Genomic DNA, 19209 nt, shown 5'->3' with positions numbered 1-19209 from the left:
GGGGACATGAACTCTTGGATTTGCACCAAGTGAAAAAAAATTCACTCAAGTAGCAGTATTTTTGCCTGACCTTATTCTTGGTTGGGGGAAAAAAACCCAAAACCAACTTAAAAAGCAGCCTGGGAGAAAAGATATTAAGAAAAGTAAATGAGTGAATATTTTTTGCATTTTTTGGTAATTGGTGCAAGAGATAGTCCCAGTATTTGGCAGGAGATGATTCAACTGTGTTTACACCAGGAGCATACCCAAGTCCAGTTTACAGTAATAAACCTTTGGACCAGATTATTGATTAATGAAATACAGTAAGATAAAAAGTAAAGGGGTAAAGGGGCTTGGGTGGAAATGAGGTGAGATGGGAAAGAGTAAGAAGAGAACAAAAGAGGATGCAATGAAAACTGATGAAAATGAGATAAATGCTTGTCCAGAATATCTAAAACTTACAGCCTCTACTTGTGCTTTGCTTTGCAGTTACAGGATGCATTATTTACTACCACTCTGCTTTCTATCTTGGTCTTTTTTTTTTTTTTTTTTGTTAACTTTGGTCCGGGGTCAATCCTCCAAAGGCTTCTTCATTCCTGGAACTCACCACATCAGAGTTCAGTAAATAGAGCTGTAGTTTACTTAAATCTTTGCAGGACTGAAGCTGCTCTTTTCAACTCTGCTGAGGAAAAAAAAAAATTAAAACCTGGTATCTGCCAGCTATAGGCTCCCAATATACAGTAAGAAATTGGAGATTGAGAGCAAATTTCCACAAGAGTGTATGTTCCATTGTTCCATTTTCAAAAAATTAGTTGGTTTTAGAAGGTGCTTGGTTATCTGACAGTCACCAGTATAAAGCTGAGCTATACCATCTGGTTAATTATGAGGCCACAGGTTGATGTTTATAATACAGGATAAATACGCATTTTTGCATCAGTTAATGGAGTTTAGATATATGCACGTGGAAAAAGTCGAGCTGTTTACAGTCAGGAACGTTCCTGATTTGGGAAATGACCAAGATAGTTGGAACTGTTGAATTTTCCCTTCTTGCCCTGCTGCAGGACACAACGATTACATCTGCCCAGCCACCAATCAATGCACAATAGACAAAAACCGGCGCAAGAGCTGCCAGGCCTGCCGGCTACGGAAATGCTACGAAGTGGGGATGATGAAATGTGGTGAGTTTGGCATGTCCACGTTCTTAGCTTGGGTTTTGCTGGCTTTTTCTTTCTTCCCTTCAGCCAATTCTGTATATTTTTTCCCCTCGGAATCCTAAGAAGGCACTACAATTAAATCAAGGTTTAAGCTGGTTTTATAGGAAGGAATTAACTGATTCTTAAAGCTGAGGAAGACTTGTCATTTTCAGAAGAAAACCTGTGGGAAGGGGTAAGGTGTAGGTTAAGCATGTGAAAACCATATGACCTCTGCAGAGCTTCGGGGAGGCGGGTGACTTCCATGCAGAATGAGAACTCAAGAGCTGCTGCTTCCAGAGCCTTCCAGAGAGTCTCTGCTAATGAGAGGTAAACGAGCCTGTGTCTGCTCTGCTGGTTGGATGCACTGCAGGAACAGTAGTGTCACAAGGAAGCAGCAGCTAATTCACCTGTATTCCACCTCTGACAGTGGCAAGGGTGGGTGCCTCGGGAGGAGTATAAGAATGAGGCCAGCACCTATGTGGAACTACTGCTGTCAGTTCTCAGCTTCCAAAAATTAGCAGCTGGGGACATTAGTAGAATGACAGGTTTTCTATTGTCTCTCTTTTTAATCCCATAAAGGCTTAGCATCTACAACATTCCTCAGCAGCTTGGCCACCCATCCTGTGAAGAACCAGCTCTGAGGTTGCCAGGATTTTGTGTGGGGCTTTGGTGGGGCAGTGAGGGGAAGGCAGTGGGAGGGCAGTTCTTTTTTTTGAGCAAGCTATCTTTAGATGATGCCCCACAGCTCTTCCACCAAAAGAAATAGTGAACAACCACTGTTTGTCAGTGCACCACTCAGAATTATCCAGCCTTTTCTCTTATTCCTATCTCATACTTACAAGTGATGTGACTTCAATGTAGTTGTGCATTTAATAGATGATATTTTAAAAGTTACTTTTAAGAAGAAAATAATTTGAACGATGTCTCAGTCTAATGTATGTTTACAGTCAAGGTTTGCTGTTTCTTATAGATTCCCCAATGTATGTAATAGAAACAGGCTGGAAAAATATCCCATAAGAACACTGGAGTGGAAAGGAGAAAGTCGCTGTGCTTGGCTCTCCATGATTTGCAGGCGTGCATCTCATTTCATCCCATTTAATGTAGATACCTATTTCTGTTTCAAAACTAGGCGCTGTTTTCATCCTCCTACAGCTTTGATCTGAAGACTGATTGTAAAATATAACTTCCTTCATTAGGAACATTCTTTAGAATTCCAGCCTGCATTTATTGCCGGACAATTAATGTTCATTTTTTCTTGTGACAACATTGTCTTTCAGCTTAAAGACTCCTCTTCTCTTTGTTGTTAACGGCCTGGTTTTGTTTAAGGACTGCATCATATCCCCTCACAACCTTTGTTTTAGTTGGCTAAATAAACCAAGAAAACTTCTCCTCTTGCAAAATAGGAAAGTAGACAGAATCTGGAAATCATCAGGGTAGCTTGTCCCTCCACCTGCTCCAGGCAGAGATAACCCAATTTGCACTTGGTTGCCAGAATCATGGACAGCATTCCAGTGGCTCTCCTCACTGCAGTAACAGTAATACATTTCTGTTGCTGCAGGAGCTTTTTTCTGTGCCCAACCCAGGATCCTTGTTGCCTTTTTCAAGGTAACATCATGCTGGCAGTTCATTGTCATACCTTGATATGTTACGATTGCAGCCTCCCTGTTCATTCCTAGCTGATAACTGCCAGTGTAGAACTGAAATTTCAACTGTTCCTTGTATTATTTTTGTACTCCTAAAGTACATTTAGTTTCTTTTGCTCAAGTCAGACGGTTCTTTCTATGTGAAGCTCCTGTCTTTTCCTGCAGAGATGATGGATCTCAACTTTTATTGGTGTTTGGTCTAACCTCCAGAAAGGAAAGCCTTACGCCTGCAAATAGGACTCCTTTCAAAACCTAACTTTCTGAATGGTGCTACTGGTCATCTTTATGACTGAGAATTTTGCTCGAAGTTTTTCCAATGGAGGTTTCTACCAAGCCCCAGTTCTGGAGTTGGAAAGGCTTTGTCAAGACTGATTCCAGAAAGATCTTGTAAGGTAGACCTCCACAATGCTTGCTTTAAATTAATAATTTTATTCTAGCTGCCCAGAAAGTCCAGGTGTGTGATTATACCTCATAGGTACTGTAGTATTACAAGTAAAAAATTATAGCATACACTTATATCCAAGCCTGTGTTCCTTTGAATCTTGTCACATATTCATAAACATGTCTTCCTACAAAAATTATTGTCTGCAGGACATTGATGACTATGCCAGATGAAAAATGACAGATTGAACCTATAACTGAAAAAAAAGAGCTGTATTTTTAAATACTTAGTTTTTAAAATAGTAGCACTTAAGTTGAAACTCTCGAGAATTTAATTTGAGAGTCTGAACAATTTAATCTCAGAAAAAAGAGCATAAAAATAAACTCAGGACTGTCTGAATCACCTGATGAGTTAAGTGGCACCTGTGAGTAATGCAGATGTATGGACACATGGTGACAGACATTTAAACCAGACAGATTTTAAGAGAGTATTTCTTGAGTGAAATGTAAATGCCTTTTCCCGCAGACCACGGCAATTATCTGTCAAATGTTTTCTCACTAGAACTGTGCTTTAATAAAAAAATTTTATTGTAGAAAGCCATAAAAGAGAGCACTTTGTTTTTAATGAAGGCTTTTCTGCATCTCTGCTCCTTTCTGAGGTCACTTGGTGAATGGATTGGTTCACATCTGCTAAAGCCCTGAATGGGATAGAATGGTTTGTGAGTGCATTTTTGTTCAGTGGAGACTTGTGTCCAGCACGAGTGATAAAAGAAGTTCAATTACCACTTTGTACTCTTCTTAAAATCTCAACACCATTCCCATCGTATCTTTAAATCCTCCCTTTGCATATTATCAATAGACACCTTGAGAAAAACACACAGATACTTGTGTGTTTAAAACATACATTTCTGTGTCTAAATGTGATTAAGCAGCACATGCCATCTTCAGTGCAGTAGGAGGCAGTAGAAAAGCATTGCTCTGGAGTTTCCTGGTCTGAAATTCTTTAGGATGTCGTCACCTTCAGAAATGTTAAGAAGTCAGCCCAACAAGCCACTTGTATTTTAGTGGAGGCTAGCTTAGGGGTGCCTATCACTAAGGTGATAATGGATTTTCTTACAAAATATACCATCATTGCCAAAAGCATGAGGGTCTTAGACACTGCATCTGCCTCTGCAGGAAGTCCATGTTCTGTGCTGTTTCAAACAAGGAAGCTACTGCTAAAGTTTGGCACTAGGACTACTAACAGTGGTAGAAAAATAATTACCAGAAGAATTGCACTGTCATCAGGAACAATGAAAACAGAAAAACTGCAATGAACTCTGTCCAGCAAAATTGAATAAAATAGATCAGGATAAAACTGATCTTCTCTTGGAACTTTCTGGTGTTTACCTGGGGAGCTGAAATGGACTTGGACTGTTTGTCAAAGGCAGTTTCTTCATGACTTTGCACTCTTGGAGCAGCTATGCCCTGCTTGGCTTTGTGTTTGCTTCCTGAGGCTCAAATAGACCTTCTTTCATAAGGAGTTTTCAGTTTCCCTGACTTTTATTTCCCTCCTATGCCCTGCTCTATATCTTTTCCCCCATGTGTCACTTCTCAACTTGTTGAAATCGTTCCAAAGATAAAGCTCCTTTCAGCCCCAAGTGAGGAGGCTGAGAGGCCACACTCAAAAGTGATGGAGAGATGCTGCTCTTGAATCCTGGCATCATTCAACAAGGAAAACGGATTTCTCTGTGGGCTGGTTCAGGATTTGGCTCTTTCTCCTGTGTGTGGTTGCTGTGTGCAGTTGAAATACTGTAAAGTACTTTTCACACAGAAAATAAGTGAGGACAAAATATTTCAAGCCATTCTCTGGACATCAGATGTATTAATTGAATTTTAGCTTTTATAGCAATCACTATAATTGAGGCTCATGTTTTCATGTGCACACAGGCAGACGGCAGCTCCTTTGTCAGCAGCTCTGCTCTGGAATATGTAGTCACCAGAATATTTACATTTGCTTTCAAAGGCAACTGGAGTGATAATGATTTACTAATGTGTATTGGAGCCAGTTTTAAGCTCAAATACTTTCAAAAACTGATTATAATATATTCAGTGGTAGAATCTGCAGTTGCTACAGAACTGATTAGTTATATAAGCCATTGCCAGGGACCAAAATCAGCATGAAGGGCAACATGCCATGTAACTGCCCACCATATCAGACAGCATTTGTAATTTTCAGAGAATTTGCAAAGCTTGAAAAATAGTGTGCTTTACTGCCAGTAGTACCTGCTGTGGCTCGTTCCTGGCTGAGTGAACAACAGGCTCATTTTAATGACCTTTTTTTCAATGTGCCTTATTTCATATATCTTGGGGTCATTTACTCATGTGGTCTGTGGTGCTGCAGCTCAAGGTCTTGCCCTTGGTCCATCATTCTCAGCTGAATGTAGCAATTTTCTTTCACAAAATATCTCTAAATAAGGAGAGCATGGTAGGAAGAATGAGGGATTTGATCATTTTGCACTTCTGCAATTGCCTGAATTACCTTAATAGAAATGAATATAAGCTATTAAGTACTGTTAGGGAGTTTGTGGTATAGTTGAAGATAGTCCCTAATCTGGGAAGCTGTATTTTATTGCTCTGCCTTTACACACATTTATCCACATCTCTGTGTCTACTTAAGCAAAACATTAGGCTGGTTGATAATTATTTATAAAATACAGTTTTAGAAACACGTATACATGTCTGTTGCATGCTAATGGATGTATAGGTAGAATTTCTCAGTCCTGCCTAAACTTTGGATTTTAAAAGAAAGTAAAGAAGCTCCTTTATGTCATTGAAAGTTGTTGTTTTAATTTGAAAGGCTGATGTTTTCTGCTGTGTCAGTTGACTAGCAAGCTTAAATATAGTTTTCTTGTTCTTTAGATGCAAGCAGAAAAAACCAGAAAGTGTTAATAAATGGTATCTCTTTTAAGTACCTTTTATGCACATGGCTCAGTGATTCAGCCTAGTTCTGCTTTGGCAATATATGGTGAATAAAAACCACCACAAATAACTCAGAATCTGCTTTGGCTGGGTTTTTTCCCACCTTGCTTTTGTCATCAGTTGTCTTTTCTTTAGTAGCAAGTTTTTAATGCAGAAATGTAGTACTCCTAATCTGGCTTTCTGCACTGGTAATGTGATTATAGAAATTTGGTTTATGTTTTAAATGGAGCATATTTTTATAATAAGAACTGGTTATATAAGAAACTTGATTCAGTTAAACAACCTGAAGTAATTTAAAGAGGTTTACTAGTTCCCAGTAAGAACCCTCCCCAAGTATTGAGGCCTTTAATACTCTCAAAATCATAACCTGACTGAATTACCTTCAGATGGAGCATGGAGTGCAGCTGTGCAGATGGAAATTATTCAAGATTTTGTCAATTAGAACAGAATGCTGGACTACTTTTTATATTGTTTTTAAATTTGATTTCTGTGACCTTCATTAAAGTATGTTTGATTACCTATGCGTTTATATTTTCTATAAGCTTAAATTTATATTTATAGGCTACAAAATATTAACTTTACAACAGTGAATTGGAGAGGATGACTCAGATCGTGGCACCAAAGGACTGATATCTTCAGTGCCACAGAGAAGTTTGGGTGACAGCATGACAGAGCCCCACAAGAGCACACTTGGTTCACTTCAGTGCCAGACTCTGAACTAGAGCCAATAAAAGCTGGCTGCAAGTGCTTCCTTGAACACATGTTGCTTCTGGCAGGTGTGTCAAAACTGTTGGAATTTCTTCCTTATTGTGTCATCAGGCACATCAGGCTCCTCTCTCCATTTCCCTCTTAAGCCAGTAGTTTTTCTGACATTATCACTTTAGATAAGGTCCCCAGCTGAACGACTTTCCATATGTGCAAAGACTGATGCTCTTGCATCTTCTTTTGGGGTTTTTCACAGCTCCACCAGATACTGGAGAACAAAAACTATTCATGTCACAGAGCGTTTGGTATTTTTTGATAGCCCAAGAAAATTTTTACTCTACCCTGCGTGTGGCTTCTATTCCTATAGAATATTTTTCTTGTTCTGTATTTCAAGGTGCCCACGGGAAATGTGCTTCAGCTTTCTGAACAGTGAAAACGATGTGCTGTGTTTCCTTGTGGTTATGGTCTCTCACATGCCATGGAGATCAGAGCCATGGATCTCTCTAGCCCTGGGCACCTCCTCATCTGTCTCCAGCTGTACTATTGTTTCATTTGCCTACTTCACTGTTAGCCTTTCCTCTTTGTCTTCCCTGATGGAAAATACATACTTACTGTGCGCTACAGGATTTCAGAACAGTCTGCAGCCCACTGTGCCGTTCTAGTGTTTTTTGGTAGCTGACAAACCACTTCAAGATTTTCCTCTTGACCTTTGTGCATTAGCCAAGAAATGAGGCTTAGCACAGAGTTCACAGCATTATCCAGGTGTCTTTGTAGAAAATAGTCTATGCCTTGGTGGCCTTTGCCTCTCTTCAGGACGGAATTGCCCAAGTGGGAAGAAATTGCTCTGTTACTTTTGTAGTTCTGCAGGGAGCCTTTTTTGGGGTATTTTCAGAAAGTCTCATTCCATGAATCTACATAAAATAATGTCTCACTCTCTGTCTGTCTCTGCTGGTGTGTAACCTCTCCTTAACTGCTGTTCATCTGCTCTGGAAACTTCTAGCTAGTTGTTATTTGGCTAAGCATTTGGTTCTACAAATTATTTATTTCCTTCAATCCATTATTTGTGCAAATATCCTGTCTGCACTCAGCCCATTTCATCGTACCCACATCCCTTTCAAAGTTGCAAAACCATCTTTGCTCCAAATGGTGCAGGCCTTAAGCCGGACTTCCAGCTGAAAAATACTTCCAGCTCCAAATGGCTTATCCCACTTGCTCTTATCCCACTTGCTCTTATCCCACTCCTCTTGCCTGAGGTCTGTTCATTGAATCAGCTTTGCCTGTTGGTCTTCTCCAGTCTCTTGGATTTCCAGGGAAACCATGTCCTCTAATATTGAGAACTTCTTTAATGAGGACTTCTTTAACTTCCTTCTACATCCAACATGGTTTCCTGAACAGGCAGCAAGAGAGAACGTGAGAGTCACGTGCAACTGAAACGTCCACATCCTAAAAGTCCTGGAAGACACTGTTGGTCTTTATTCAGTGAGGTTGTACCTGGCTGGCCTTTGCATTCACCCCTCCCACAGACTGACCCAAATGCTGTTTGACAGCTGCTGAAGATGTGACAGGTCTATGACCTGAAAAGCCACTTCCACCTGAGGTTCCTCTGCCACATGAGCCTGAGACTCTGCATTCACCCAGCATCTTATTTAGCAAGACAAAGCCTTGTCAACAGTATCTGAAATCAATTTTTTGTGCCCCCACTGCCCTTATTTTTATTTGGCTTATGCTTGGACCTCTTTGCTAACTGGAGTAGAACTATAACTGAGTCTTTTACGAATATTGTAGTTTTGGAGAAGCTTTTAGACTCTTTCCTTGGCAACTATGCAAAAACAGGTAATAGTGATGCTACCAATAACACTGACCAAGAATTGGACAATGCTTAGTTTTGTCAGAATGAACAATTAATTAAGTCCAGGAATGTAAAGGACTGCTCTTTGCAATAGAAATAGCCTTCTGCAGACAGAGCTCCAAACAGGGTGTCTGCTCTTACTTGTAGATACCTGAACTCCCTTTGGAGAAACTTCTGCTGGCTTTTTGGGAGCATGGGGAGAAAATGGGTTGAATCTTGTAAATCCCTGGCTGAACATCCAGCTAACTCTGAAGCCCAGCTGTGCTTGTTCCTGAGGCATTTAATCTGTAACTTGGCCCAGGCTTTCAAGTCTTTTATTCCCCCAGTTTACATATAAAGCAGAATTTACAATCAGCTATCTTTATTTACCTTTAAAGATCCAATTTATATCTTTTTGATGTCAATGGGAGTTTCCCACTGGACTTTTAAATCGAGTTAACCAAAGTTCAAAACCAAACATTTTTAAACTTCATTTCTGTTTAGTAGAATAAACAAAACCCCTCAGCTGAAGTCAGCAGGAACAAAGTTAAGTCCACGCTGAATGTCCTAGAAACTTAATGATCATTATTAGAACATCCAATATTAAAGGGCTTTCACCCTCCTCCCCAAGTATTTGCGTTTACATAATGAAACCTGAGGGGAAAAACTCTCCAATGCCAACCACGTGCCTCTCGCACCAGGCTCAAGAAGAGAACGCTGCGGGTACCGAATCCTGCGCAGCCACCGCGGTTCCGAGGGTCGGGTGCATTGCCTTGGCAGAGCCAAGAAATACAACGAGGCGGCGACGCGGGTGAAAGAGATCCTGCTGAGCACGGTCAGCCCGGAGCAGTTCGTGCTAACGCTGCTGGAAGCCGAGCCACCCCACGTGCTGGTCAGCAGGCCCAGCAAACCCTTCACCGAGGCCTCCATGATGATGTCCCTGACAAAGCTGGCAGACAAAGAGCTGGTGCACATGATTGGCTGGGCCAAGAAAATTCCTGGTAAGAAATTCAGGCTCGTTTTTATTTGTTTCAGGCAATGGTTTTACCATCAGTGTGTCCTCCTCTGCTCTGAAAAGACAGAATAGCACAGTAGGTACATGGTATGAAAGTCAAGCTTTCTGTCCTGCAAAGTAATGGAGAGTTTATTGCTCTCAGTAATTAACCTGGATGTATTTTGATTTATACACAATGTAACCCAGAATTTGCTGTCTGTTCTTACTCAAATACTTCTTCATTTTGCTATAAAGCAGAGCTGGTGTTGTATGTAATTTCTACCTCATCAGCTATAAATACATGATTAAGCTGATTTAGAAGGTTCATTTAACACCAAATTCTTTCCTTGAGTCCTGATAGAAGGTTTCTGGTACAGTTAGTGATAACTGAAGGGTGTCCAAGTCCTGGGTCTGAAATAATTTCATTTGACAGAGCCGCTACAGAAAAACATCAGTGAAGCACAGTATTGATCTCAGATTTATCATGTGCACTCTTCCAAAACAAAAATCAGTAAGGGTTCTTTTGGTTGTTGGCAACAGCAAGAACATGCACCGCAATACAACTGTCTGTGTTAGTGCCTGGAATATCTCAAATGTGTCCATGGCATCACGGCAATGAACCATTTAACTTCTCACAAACTATTTCAAAAGAAATGGTGAGCATTTGCAGTTCCTTCTCCATGAATTACCCTGACTAAAACAGGCAGAATAAAAATTAAAAGTGAGTTAAAAGCATGGAATAATTGGTGGACTTATAGCAGTATGAGGCTTGATCCTGAGCTTCAGATAGAGTGCACTGCTGGTGATGCCTTTTCCTGGTCTTAAAATCAAGAGTCATACACGGTTAGAAGGGGAAAAGGGATTTTACCTTGGTATTTATTTTTAAGGATCCTTAGGTGCACACATCCAGGTCATATGCATCAAGATGCACCCCACTGAGTCTGTCTCTGTATCCCCCCTCCCAACATTGGGTATAACATTATAGGTTTTTCTAATCAGCATATCTATCAAAGATTCCCCAATGAGAGGCTCAAGTGAGCCCCCCTCCCCAAGGAACCTTCCCCTGGATGGCTCTATCTTGGTTTATAGAATGTGTTCTGGAGAGGACCTTGGGGTCTGGGGCACACTGATCCCTAGCTACGAAGCTTCTAAAATGTTTAGTCTCTTAACTTGACAAACAAGTCCAAGAATGTAGGCAAAAAAGCACTAGGAATACAGAAGTTGTAAAAAGGTATAACAGGGGTATAAAAGAAAAGGCAAAAATCTTCATGGCATCACTGGGAGCCAGCACTCCAAAGATTCTCTGCTGTATTTTATGCTGAAGGTGTTCAGAGTGTGCTGGTGCATGCCCTGCCCTTGTCACGGTGTGCACTGCAAAGAGCTCCTGCTGCTGGAGTACCCACATGGGGAAACATGACAGGAACCCTTCCCTCCAGAAGCACAGTACATGAAGCAAACTCGGAGGAGAATATTTCGTAGAATCCTTAAATTAGGAATTTAGCGTCAGGGAAGCACATCCTGTTTCAGGTCTAGGTGGAGTGGCTGATGTGCTTCCAGCTCCAGCTGCTGAACACAGCTCCCAGGGGCAGAGCAGTTTCAGCCACTGTGTTGGAGGGTCCAGGTGTGATGGTTTTGGGGTGTGCAGATTCCAGGCCAGCTGCTGAGCTGCTGGGGAGGAGATGTTTGCACCCCAGAGCATCTCAAACCACACAAGACACCTGCAAATTGATGATAGTTTTGCAGTTAATGTGGGATGTTTCAAACAGAGAGACCAAATCCTTTATCCTTATTTTTCCTGGCTTAAGAAACTCTGAAAATAACTGTGAAGTAAGTAACCATAAGGGGTTAAATGGTATCTATTGATATAATTTCTTGTCTAATCATAAAAACTTGATTAAAAGGTGCCATTTCAGAGGACTCCACACAGTCATGTTTATCTGGTAGGAAGTGAATTGTGCAGGAAGATTGGTCTTGGAAGATGACCTCATTTTAACCAATATTTCAGTGGGGAAAACCCCCAGCCTAATCTTTTCCATTTTCTGATTATTATTAATTTCTATTCTTTAACTCTGTCACCTTTTTAAAAAAAAAAACAACAAACCCACAAACCCAAAACCTCAGCTAGTTAAGATTAATTATTTTTATTTTTTTACAAGATCAGTTTCCAAATCACCCCCAATTTTGGCATCAGTCACTTTTAGTTTATTTTCAACATATGTCAGAAATAAAAACTTTTTCTTGGCAGTAGGAGAACTGTATGAAGAAAACCCATTGAAGCAACCAAACCCCTTCAAAAGAGTTCCTGGGAATGCTGACACTGTCTTATCTCTGTTTATTTTTTCTGAACACTCCTGTTACAGAGGACAGAAATAATCAGCATTTTAGAGCAATGACAAAAATAGATGCAATGTTTAATATGCACCTAATTGCAAGTGACACTGCCATATTACATGGCAGCTGGAGCATTTACTTCAGTGTGGATTGATTTTTTGTTTTTCATTAAAAAAACCTGTGATGACTAAAGCTCAGGATATGGAATTTCATTTTTCAAAATCTCTTGCCTGAAGGTAATCATGTTGATCCCTGCCTGGTTACTGGAGGTAATGTCTTAGGGAAAAACAGAGAGTTCTCGACGAATGGCCCAGTGAGCAGTAATTTTACTTTCTGAAAAGCTGAGTATTTGCTTTTGTGCACCTGGGTTAGAAGCCCATTTTCATCTCTAAGTTATTATTGGATATTATTTTAACACTCACTGGGAGTGAAAAAATAAAAAAATTCCTTCTTCTATTAACAGTAACTTTTTGCCTAAGTAGGAAAAAACCATGTTTATATTTTGTGGAGGTTTCATATTTAATATTTAATATCAGTCTTTTGTTATGAATTTTACTCTGTGGCTGTACTTTCGTCTGTACTTTCAGCCTGGTGGATTGTATTTTTTTGTTGTTCAGTAAAATAGAAGCTGACATCTGGATTTTTTCCTCCTGAATTCCAAGTATTTTAATTCTTGGTTGTCAGGTGGCAGAGCACAGCTTCTATGATTGCCTTTTGCTTTGTTGACCTGGTCTAAAAGAGTTTAACATGGTTCATTGCTGAACCCGCATTGCAAATCAATAGGATGTTGTCACAATATTGAAATTTGGATTCATTATGCAACCTAGTGTGTTGCTGACCAGAGCAGTCTGTCTTTTTCTAGTTTTTACACATTCAGTACAAGTTTTTTTCTTGTCTGTCTTAGCAATTTTTAATTAAATGATGAGGTACACAGAGCTCACAATTTAAAGGACGTAGTACAGTCACAGAACGAGTAGTAGTTTAAGGTACTCTGGAGGAAATTAAATGGGGCTTCTGATGCTTCAGGTTGTTGTTTGCTGTCATGGATCTTTGGAGCATGAGATTGTTAGGAAAAGGAGAAGTAGAGTCCTACTAACAGCTGTGCTCAATGGCCATAGTTCCTACTGCTGCTGCTAATGTGAGTTTAGCAGATGACATCTGTGATAAATCTGTATCTTCAAGAACCTGTAGATTGAATGTTGGGACATGGGCAGATGCCTCACTCAGCTGGGAGAGTTTTTAAACCTGGTAATTCCTTCTTTATGCTAGAGAAATCAGTACAGGCCGGTGCAAATATTTATTTAAATATACTCTGAATTGTCTTCGGGCTGTTGTTTCCCAGGAAACTGACGTTGTCTGTTCTTATACTACTTCACACTTTTGTGAATATTTTCCTAAAAGCAGTTTTAAATGATGAGCGTGTGTGGCAGATAATCTGTTGTTGGCTGTGCATTCTGTAGTAAATTCTGTGATGGTGGAATCCAGGAGGGAAGGTACCACTCCCAGGCTCCTGTTTACCCTTCTTATAAAATCAGAGGCAAGGCTGTACCAGTTTAGAAAGGCAGCACGTTCAGTGATGATAAAAGTGAGCACTGCCCAGTTCATGTCAGCCCCTGACTGTCTTCCAGCTGAGTAGTGTAATAAGATTAAAATACATGGAACATTTGTATAAATTACTGACAGAGAGATTCCTTGGCAGCCCAAACTCACTGTGTGTATTTTAAGACCTCGGACAACTGAGAAGAACTTCAGGAAACCTGGCTGCTGTGGCCAGGCTGTAAGGATTTGGCACCATGCAGTGCAGAGATGCCAGCTCATCTGAAAATGGAGCACCTTTGCAAAGGGCCCGAGCTAAAGGAGCCCAGCTTTGAAAACTGTGGCCTGATCTTGGTTTTTGATCACTGAGCAACTCTTCATCATATCTGTATTTTCTTCCTTGACTAAACAGTCTGTTTTCCCACTTGTATTTTTAGAATTTAGACTTCTGATCTTCTGGTTTTGGGTGTGTAAATTTTATTTCTCCTTTTTTTTTCTTTTTTTTGACTTCTAGACATTATTTTTTCCCCAGTCGTCTTTTTTTTTTTTTTTTTTTTTTTTTTGCAGGGGAATAGGAAAGGTGGGCTGTGACTATCTCTGCCTTCTGCCTGTGCTGCAGTGTTATCTGAGGCCTTGCTATAAGTTCTGTAGAGAAGTAAATCACAGAATCATGGAATGAGTTGTGTTGGAAGGGACCTTAAAGATCACTTCATTCCAACCCCTTGCCATGGACAGGGACACCTTCCCCTAGACCAGGTTGCTCAGAGCCCCAAACAACCTGGCCTGGAACAGTCCCAGGGATGGGGCAGCCACAGCTGCTCTGGGCAACCTGTGCCAGGGCCTCACCCTCACAATAATTTTTCTAACATCTCTCCTCTTTTAGGGCGAGAACATAAAGCAGGTGACTCTGCAGTCATTTGAGTTTTACCAGCTGTGTGGGACTGATGGCACTAGAACACCACTCTGCTTCATTCCAAACATTTTGTGGAAGATTTGGCAATGATAATAGCAAATGGTTTTGTTCCTATTTTTAATGGGAGCCTGGCACTTTGGATGTCAGTGCTCCCTTGTGCTCACAACCAGTAGTTCTTTCTGGTTCTTTTTGTTTCTCATATACTCATTCTTCTTTATCAAAACAGAGAATTTAACAAGTTGGTTTACTTTATGCTATTTTCATCACTTTAGGCTTCATTGATCTCAGCCTTTATGACCAAGTAAGACTCTTGGAGAGCTGCTGGATGGAAGTTCTAATGATTGGTTTGATGTGGAGATCGATCGACCATCCTGGGAAACTGATTTTTGCACCAGACCTTGTATTAGACAGGTAAGAGGAATAAATTTCTTGAGAACACTTCATATTAGCATGTTTGAAGGTGGGGTGAACTGTAAGAGGAAGAGGATTAAACATGGCAGATGTTATTAATATTTCATCTAACAATATCATTTGCTTGTGCTTGTAACAATAATGTCCTGAGGTTCCACATCCTTACAGGGGCTTAAGGAGTGCTAAGCTTAAAAAGCATTGTTGAACTTGCAAATTCCTGAACTCCGTGGCACTGAGTGTGAAACTTCTTTGCATTTTTCACATCTTTTTGGGTTTTGTTCCCTTTGTTCCAGGTCTCTAGATGCTGAAACTGTAGATACAGCAACACATTGCACTACGTTGTCCATGTGTCCCTATGTCCCTCTTTAAAAAGAAATAGTGTCAGGCAGTATTTTAATTATTTTAAATAGGTTTCCCACCTGTTTTTGTTCCTGTCACTACAGCAGGCTTCATAGTTAGCTATAACAACATTGGAGCACTAGCCAAGAGAGATTTAAAGATCCCTAGCTTGCTGTTGGATACTAAGAATATTTTTTCAAGGTAAAGCAGGGTGTTTTCAAGTTTAAAGGTTATTTCTCTGTGGTATCATGTACCAGGAAGGAAGAATATGGATTAGTAAGGATGTTTTTCTACAGAACCTTAGAAGGATTTGACCTGAGCTTCACATTGATCAGAAGTCAGGGAAACAATCTACTCTCTTGGGTAGTCTTAAAATGTCTTTTAGCCTCTTCAACCTGGGAAAATTCAAATTTGCACCAGTTCTGTGGCTTGGAATCAATAATTATCATTGTAGATAAAGATAGGCAAAATTGGCTAATAAGATAAATACATTTAATTTATAAAACAGAGGAAATAAATATTATTTGCTCATATAAAATTCAATGCAAGGACATGCTGCACTGTTCAGCGCAATGATCAGAAATTGCTGAAAATGTATGATACATTCAATTGTTCGGGAGTTAATATGTACTGAATAGAGTAAGAATACTTGATGCATTTCTTCATTTCCTCACGACATGGCAGAATGGGACCTTACAAGTGTCTGGGCATGATGTAATTCTATTTAGGACATCCTTATATGAACCTGGTCTGCAACCTGATTGTTTTTATCTTAGTTGAACTTAGAATCCTAGAATGGTTTGGGTTGGAAGGAACCTTAATAATCATCTCATTCCACCACCCTGCCATGGACAGGGACACCTTCCACAGACCAGGTTGCTCCAAGCCTCATCCAGCCTGGCCTTGATCAGTCCCCGGGATGGGGCATCCACAGCCTCTCTGGGCAGCCTGTGCCAGGGCCTCAGCAGCCTCACAGTCACGAATTTCTTCCTAATATCTAATCTAAACCTACTCTCTTTCCATTTGCAGTCATTCCCACCTGTCCTGTCCCTCCATGTCCAAAGCCCCTCTCTGGCTCTCCTAGAGCCCCTTTAGGCATTGGGAGGGGCTCTAAGGTCTCCCTGGAGCCTTCAGATACATTTCCTACATAATCTTTGCAGGCAATACTTCTCTGGTACCTCTGTCCTTGTTTTGAATCTGCCTGTCGTTCTCCAAAGCTTAATATTCCTCTTTGCTATGAGGAACAGAGGAACTGGGCAATAAAAAATACTTGTTTGCTGGCAGAACCCGCTGCCCCTGGGTGATGGTATCTGCATGTGCCTGCCTCCAGCTGTGAGGTTCAGCACCTTTCTCTTGGAATCCGGTAAATTTCTTTAATTCTCCTGCACCGCTGTGCTTAAATCTGTCTCATCTTAAAAACACCACAGAGGAAAAAAAATCTCCTATTACAAATAGTATAAAAAGCCTCCCTTTGAATACTGTGTTGCAGAGCTTAATCACTTTTTTAGTCAAGTACATCTAAAACAAAATTAACACAAAAAGTGAAGCAGGAACTTCAGTGGTTTGAAATTTGCCACTGCTGAATTTTAAACACATTGGAATGACTTGTTTGGTGTGTTTTTCAGATCAGAAAACGGGACCACTTCTAATATCCAAAATGGAGAAAGTTGCATTCTGTAAACACTTGAAAATAAAAAAATAACTAAACCACAAAAACCCCAAATACCTTTCAATACCTACACAGAAAAACATGCTAGGAGATAGGTACAAGACTTGTTTTATTATTTAAAAATGTTTTATTATTTCAAGCAACTTATTTTAGGAAGTCTTTCTTTTTCACCTAGTCCTGAAGGCCTCCATTAGGTACAAACATGATATTATTGGTTGTGGTAACTCCTTGTGAAACAAAGCTGGAAAGTTATTCAAGGTGGTACTGTGCCCTGCACTACAGCATTTCAAGCTGATTATCCAGAATTATACAGGCTGAGAGGATACAGAAATATGATCATACGTATGGTCCTGCTTGCACTTTAAATAGAAAATCAGTTTCTTATAAATGCTGACCTTTCATACCAGGGTAATTTTCAATTTAGATTTCATGATAGAGCCTTTTAAATTCTCCTAAGGATGAGATAGATAGGCCTCTTGCAGCCTCTTTCATGCTTTGACTTTTATCTGTCTGAGTCAGTTCCTTAATTCTACTTTTTTGGGTAACATTTTGAATGTGTTTCCATAGGGATGAGGGGAAATGCGTAGAGGGAATTTTGGAGATCTTTGATATGCTCCTGGCCATGACCTCGAGGTTCCGAGAGCTGAAACTGCAGCACAAGGAGTATCTGTGTGTCAAGGCAATGATCCTCCTCAATTCCAGTGAGTATGTGCTTGGCTCTAATACTCACCAAACTGTACCCTTTGTTTTGAGGGTGGCTGGGAAATCAACCTCGAAAACCCCAAAATGTCAAATGATAAAAAATACTGTTGGAAGAGAATAACAGGAAAGGAGTTCTGTGTGATAGATTGTAAAGATTTTTGCTCAAGAAACTTCTAAGCTGTATAATTTGCTGGATTTAGGGCAATGTCCTGTTGTAAGAAAAGCATGAAACACCCCAAGTCTGAAAGCTTCTCACAAGGTGGGGCTCATGGCTCAGGCTGTGGATCTGTCCTTTCCAAAGGGATCTTTTGCTCCTATCTCTGTGGATCCCAGTCATGTGTAAAGTTGCTGTACAGCTCTAAAAACCTGTCCTTAATTCTTAATTCTAGTAATTCTAGTATTACTAGTTACTCAACTGAGTGATGATTAATGGGACTTAAATGTTCCTATTTAATGGTAATGAGTTGGTTAGAAACAATTGAAAGTATTCAACAGTTCTGCAAGATGAGTTCCAGTTTGGGAGCTTTGCTTTGTAGCCTCTTACACAAGGCAAGTGTTTGCTAGTTCAGTAGCCTGCAGTAAAATGATTTTTTTTCCCCAGAACATTTTGTAGTTAATGTTGACCAAAAAAAATTCCAACAACAAAATAGCAGCTAAACTATTTACATCTGTTGCTTTCAGCAAGAAACTGCTGCACAGTTCTCAGTCCTGTGTTGAAGGGGAACAGTCCAGCTGAAATCCCATTTGTCTGCCCGCTTGTTTAGGTTGGAGTGTTGGTCTGCTGGAGGGTAGGAAGGCTCTTCAGAGGGATCTGGACAGGCTGTATTGATGTGTCAAGACCAACAACACGAGTTTCAACAGGACCAAGTGCTGGGTCCCGTGCTTTGGCCACAAAAACCTCCTGCAGTGACAAAGGCTGGGGGAAGAGTGGCTGGAACACCACAGTGATGATGAGAGGAAATGAGATTTCACGATGATGATAGGAAATGGCCTCAAGCTGCACCAGGGGTGGTTTAGATTGGCTATTAGGAACAAATTCTTCACCAAAAGGGTGGTCAGGCATTGGAACAGGCTGCCTGGGGAAGTGGTGGAGTCACCATCCCTGGAGGGATTTAAAAGGGGTGGAGATGTGGCACTTGGGGACACGGTTTAGTGATGGCCTTGGTAGTGCTGGAGCAAAGGTAGGACTTGGTGATCTTAAAGGTTTTTCCAGCCTAGATGATTCTATGATTGTGTGGATAACACTATTTCAACAGACAACAAAAGCAGGGTTTTCCCCCCCAAAATATCCACAACAAAATACAGGCAAAAAAACCCCAACAAAACCCTACAGTCTTCTTCAAAGTTCACATCTCAAAATATCTCTTCTTTCCCTTCTCCTACTCTCCTTTCTTGACAAAATTAATAATTTACTCCTAATTTTCAAGGTGTTCTGGAGCTCTGTCCTTCCATAGGTATCTCAGGAGGGACTGTTGTGGTTTTATCTTTCCCTTTTCCCACGTCTCTTCTGCTTTATCAATAATGTTATTGTGTGTTTCTAGTCCTTCAAGATGATTTCTTTTCTTCCTTGTCCATACCCCCAAACATCTTCTTTTTTTTTTTTTTGGTTTTTGCTGACTTTCAA

General features: G+C 40.4%; 1 protein-coding gene across 6 annotated transcripts in view; it reads left to right on the top strand.

Moving 5' to 3' along the window:
- The window catches only part of ESR2 (estrogen receptor 2), a 34857-nt gene that overhangs the window by 11653 nt on the left and 3995 nt on the right, over window positions 1-19209 (top strand). For all 6 annotated transcript variants that reach the window (XM_032112613.1, XM_032112614.1, XM_032112612.1 and 3 more), the window contains 4 exons: window positions 1041-1157; window positions 9392-9691; window positions 14737-14875; window positions 17451-17584. In XM_032112613.1, the coding sequence (XP_031968504.1) occupies window positions 1041-1157; window positions 9392-9691; window positions 14737-14875; window positions 17451-17584 (690 nt within the window). The remainder of the gene's footprint in view (window positions 1-1040; window positions 1158-9391; window positions 9692-14736; window positions 14876-17450; window positions 17585-19209) is intronic.

The sequence above is a fragment of the Corvus moneduloides genome, chromosome 6, assembly GCF_009650955.1.
Source record: "Corvus moneduloides isolate bCorMon1 chromosome 6, bCorMon1.pri, whole genome shotgun sequence".
In the NCBI taxonomy this organism is placed as follows: domain Eukaryota; kingdom Metazoa; phylum Chordata; class Aves; order Passeriformes; family Corvidae; genus Corvus; species Corvus moneduloides.
This window is presented reverse-complemented; position numbering and strand designations above follow the sequence as displayed.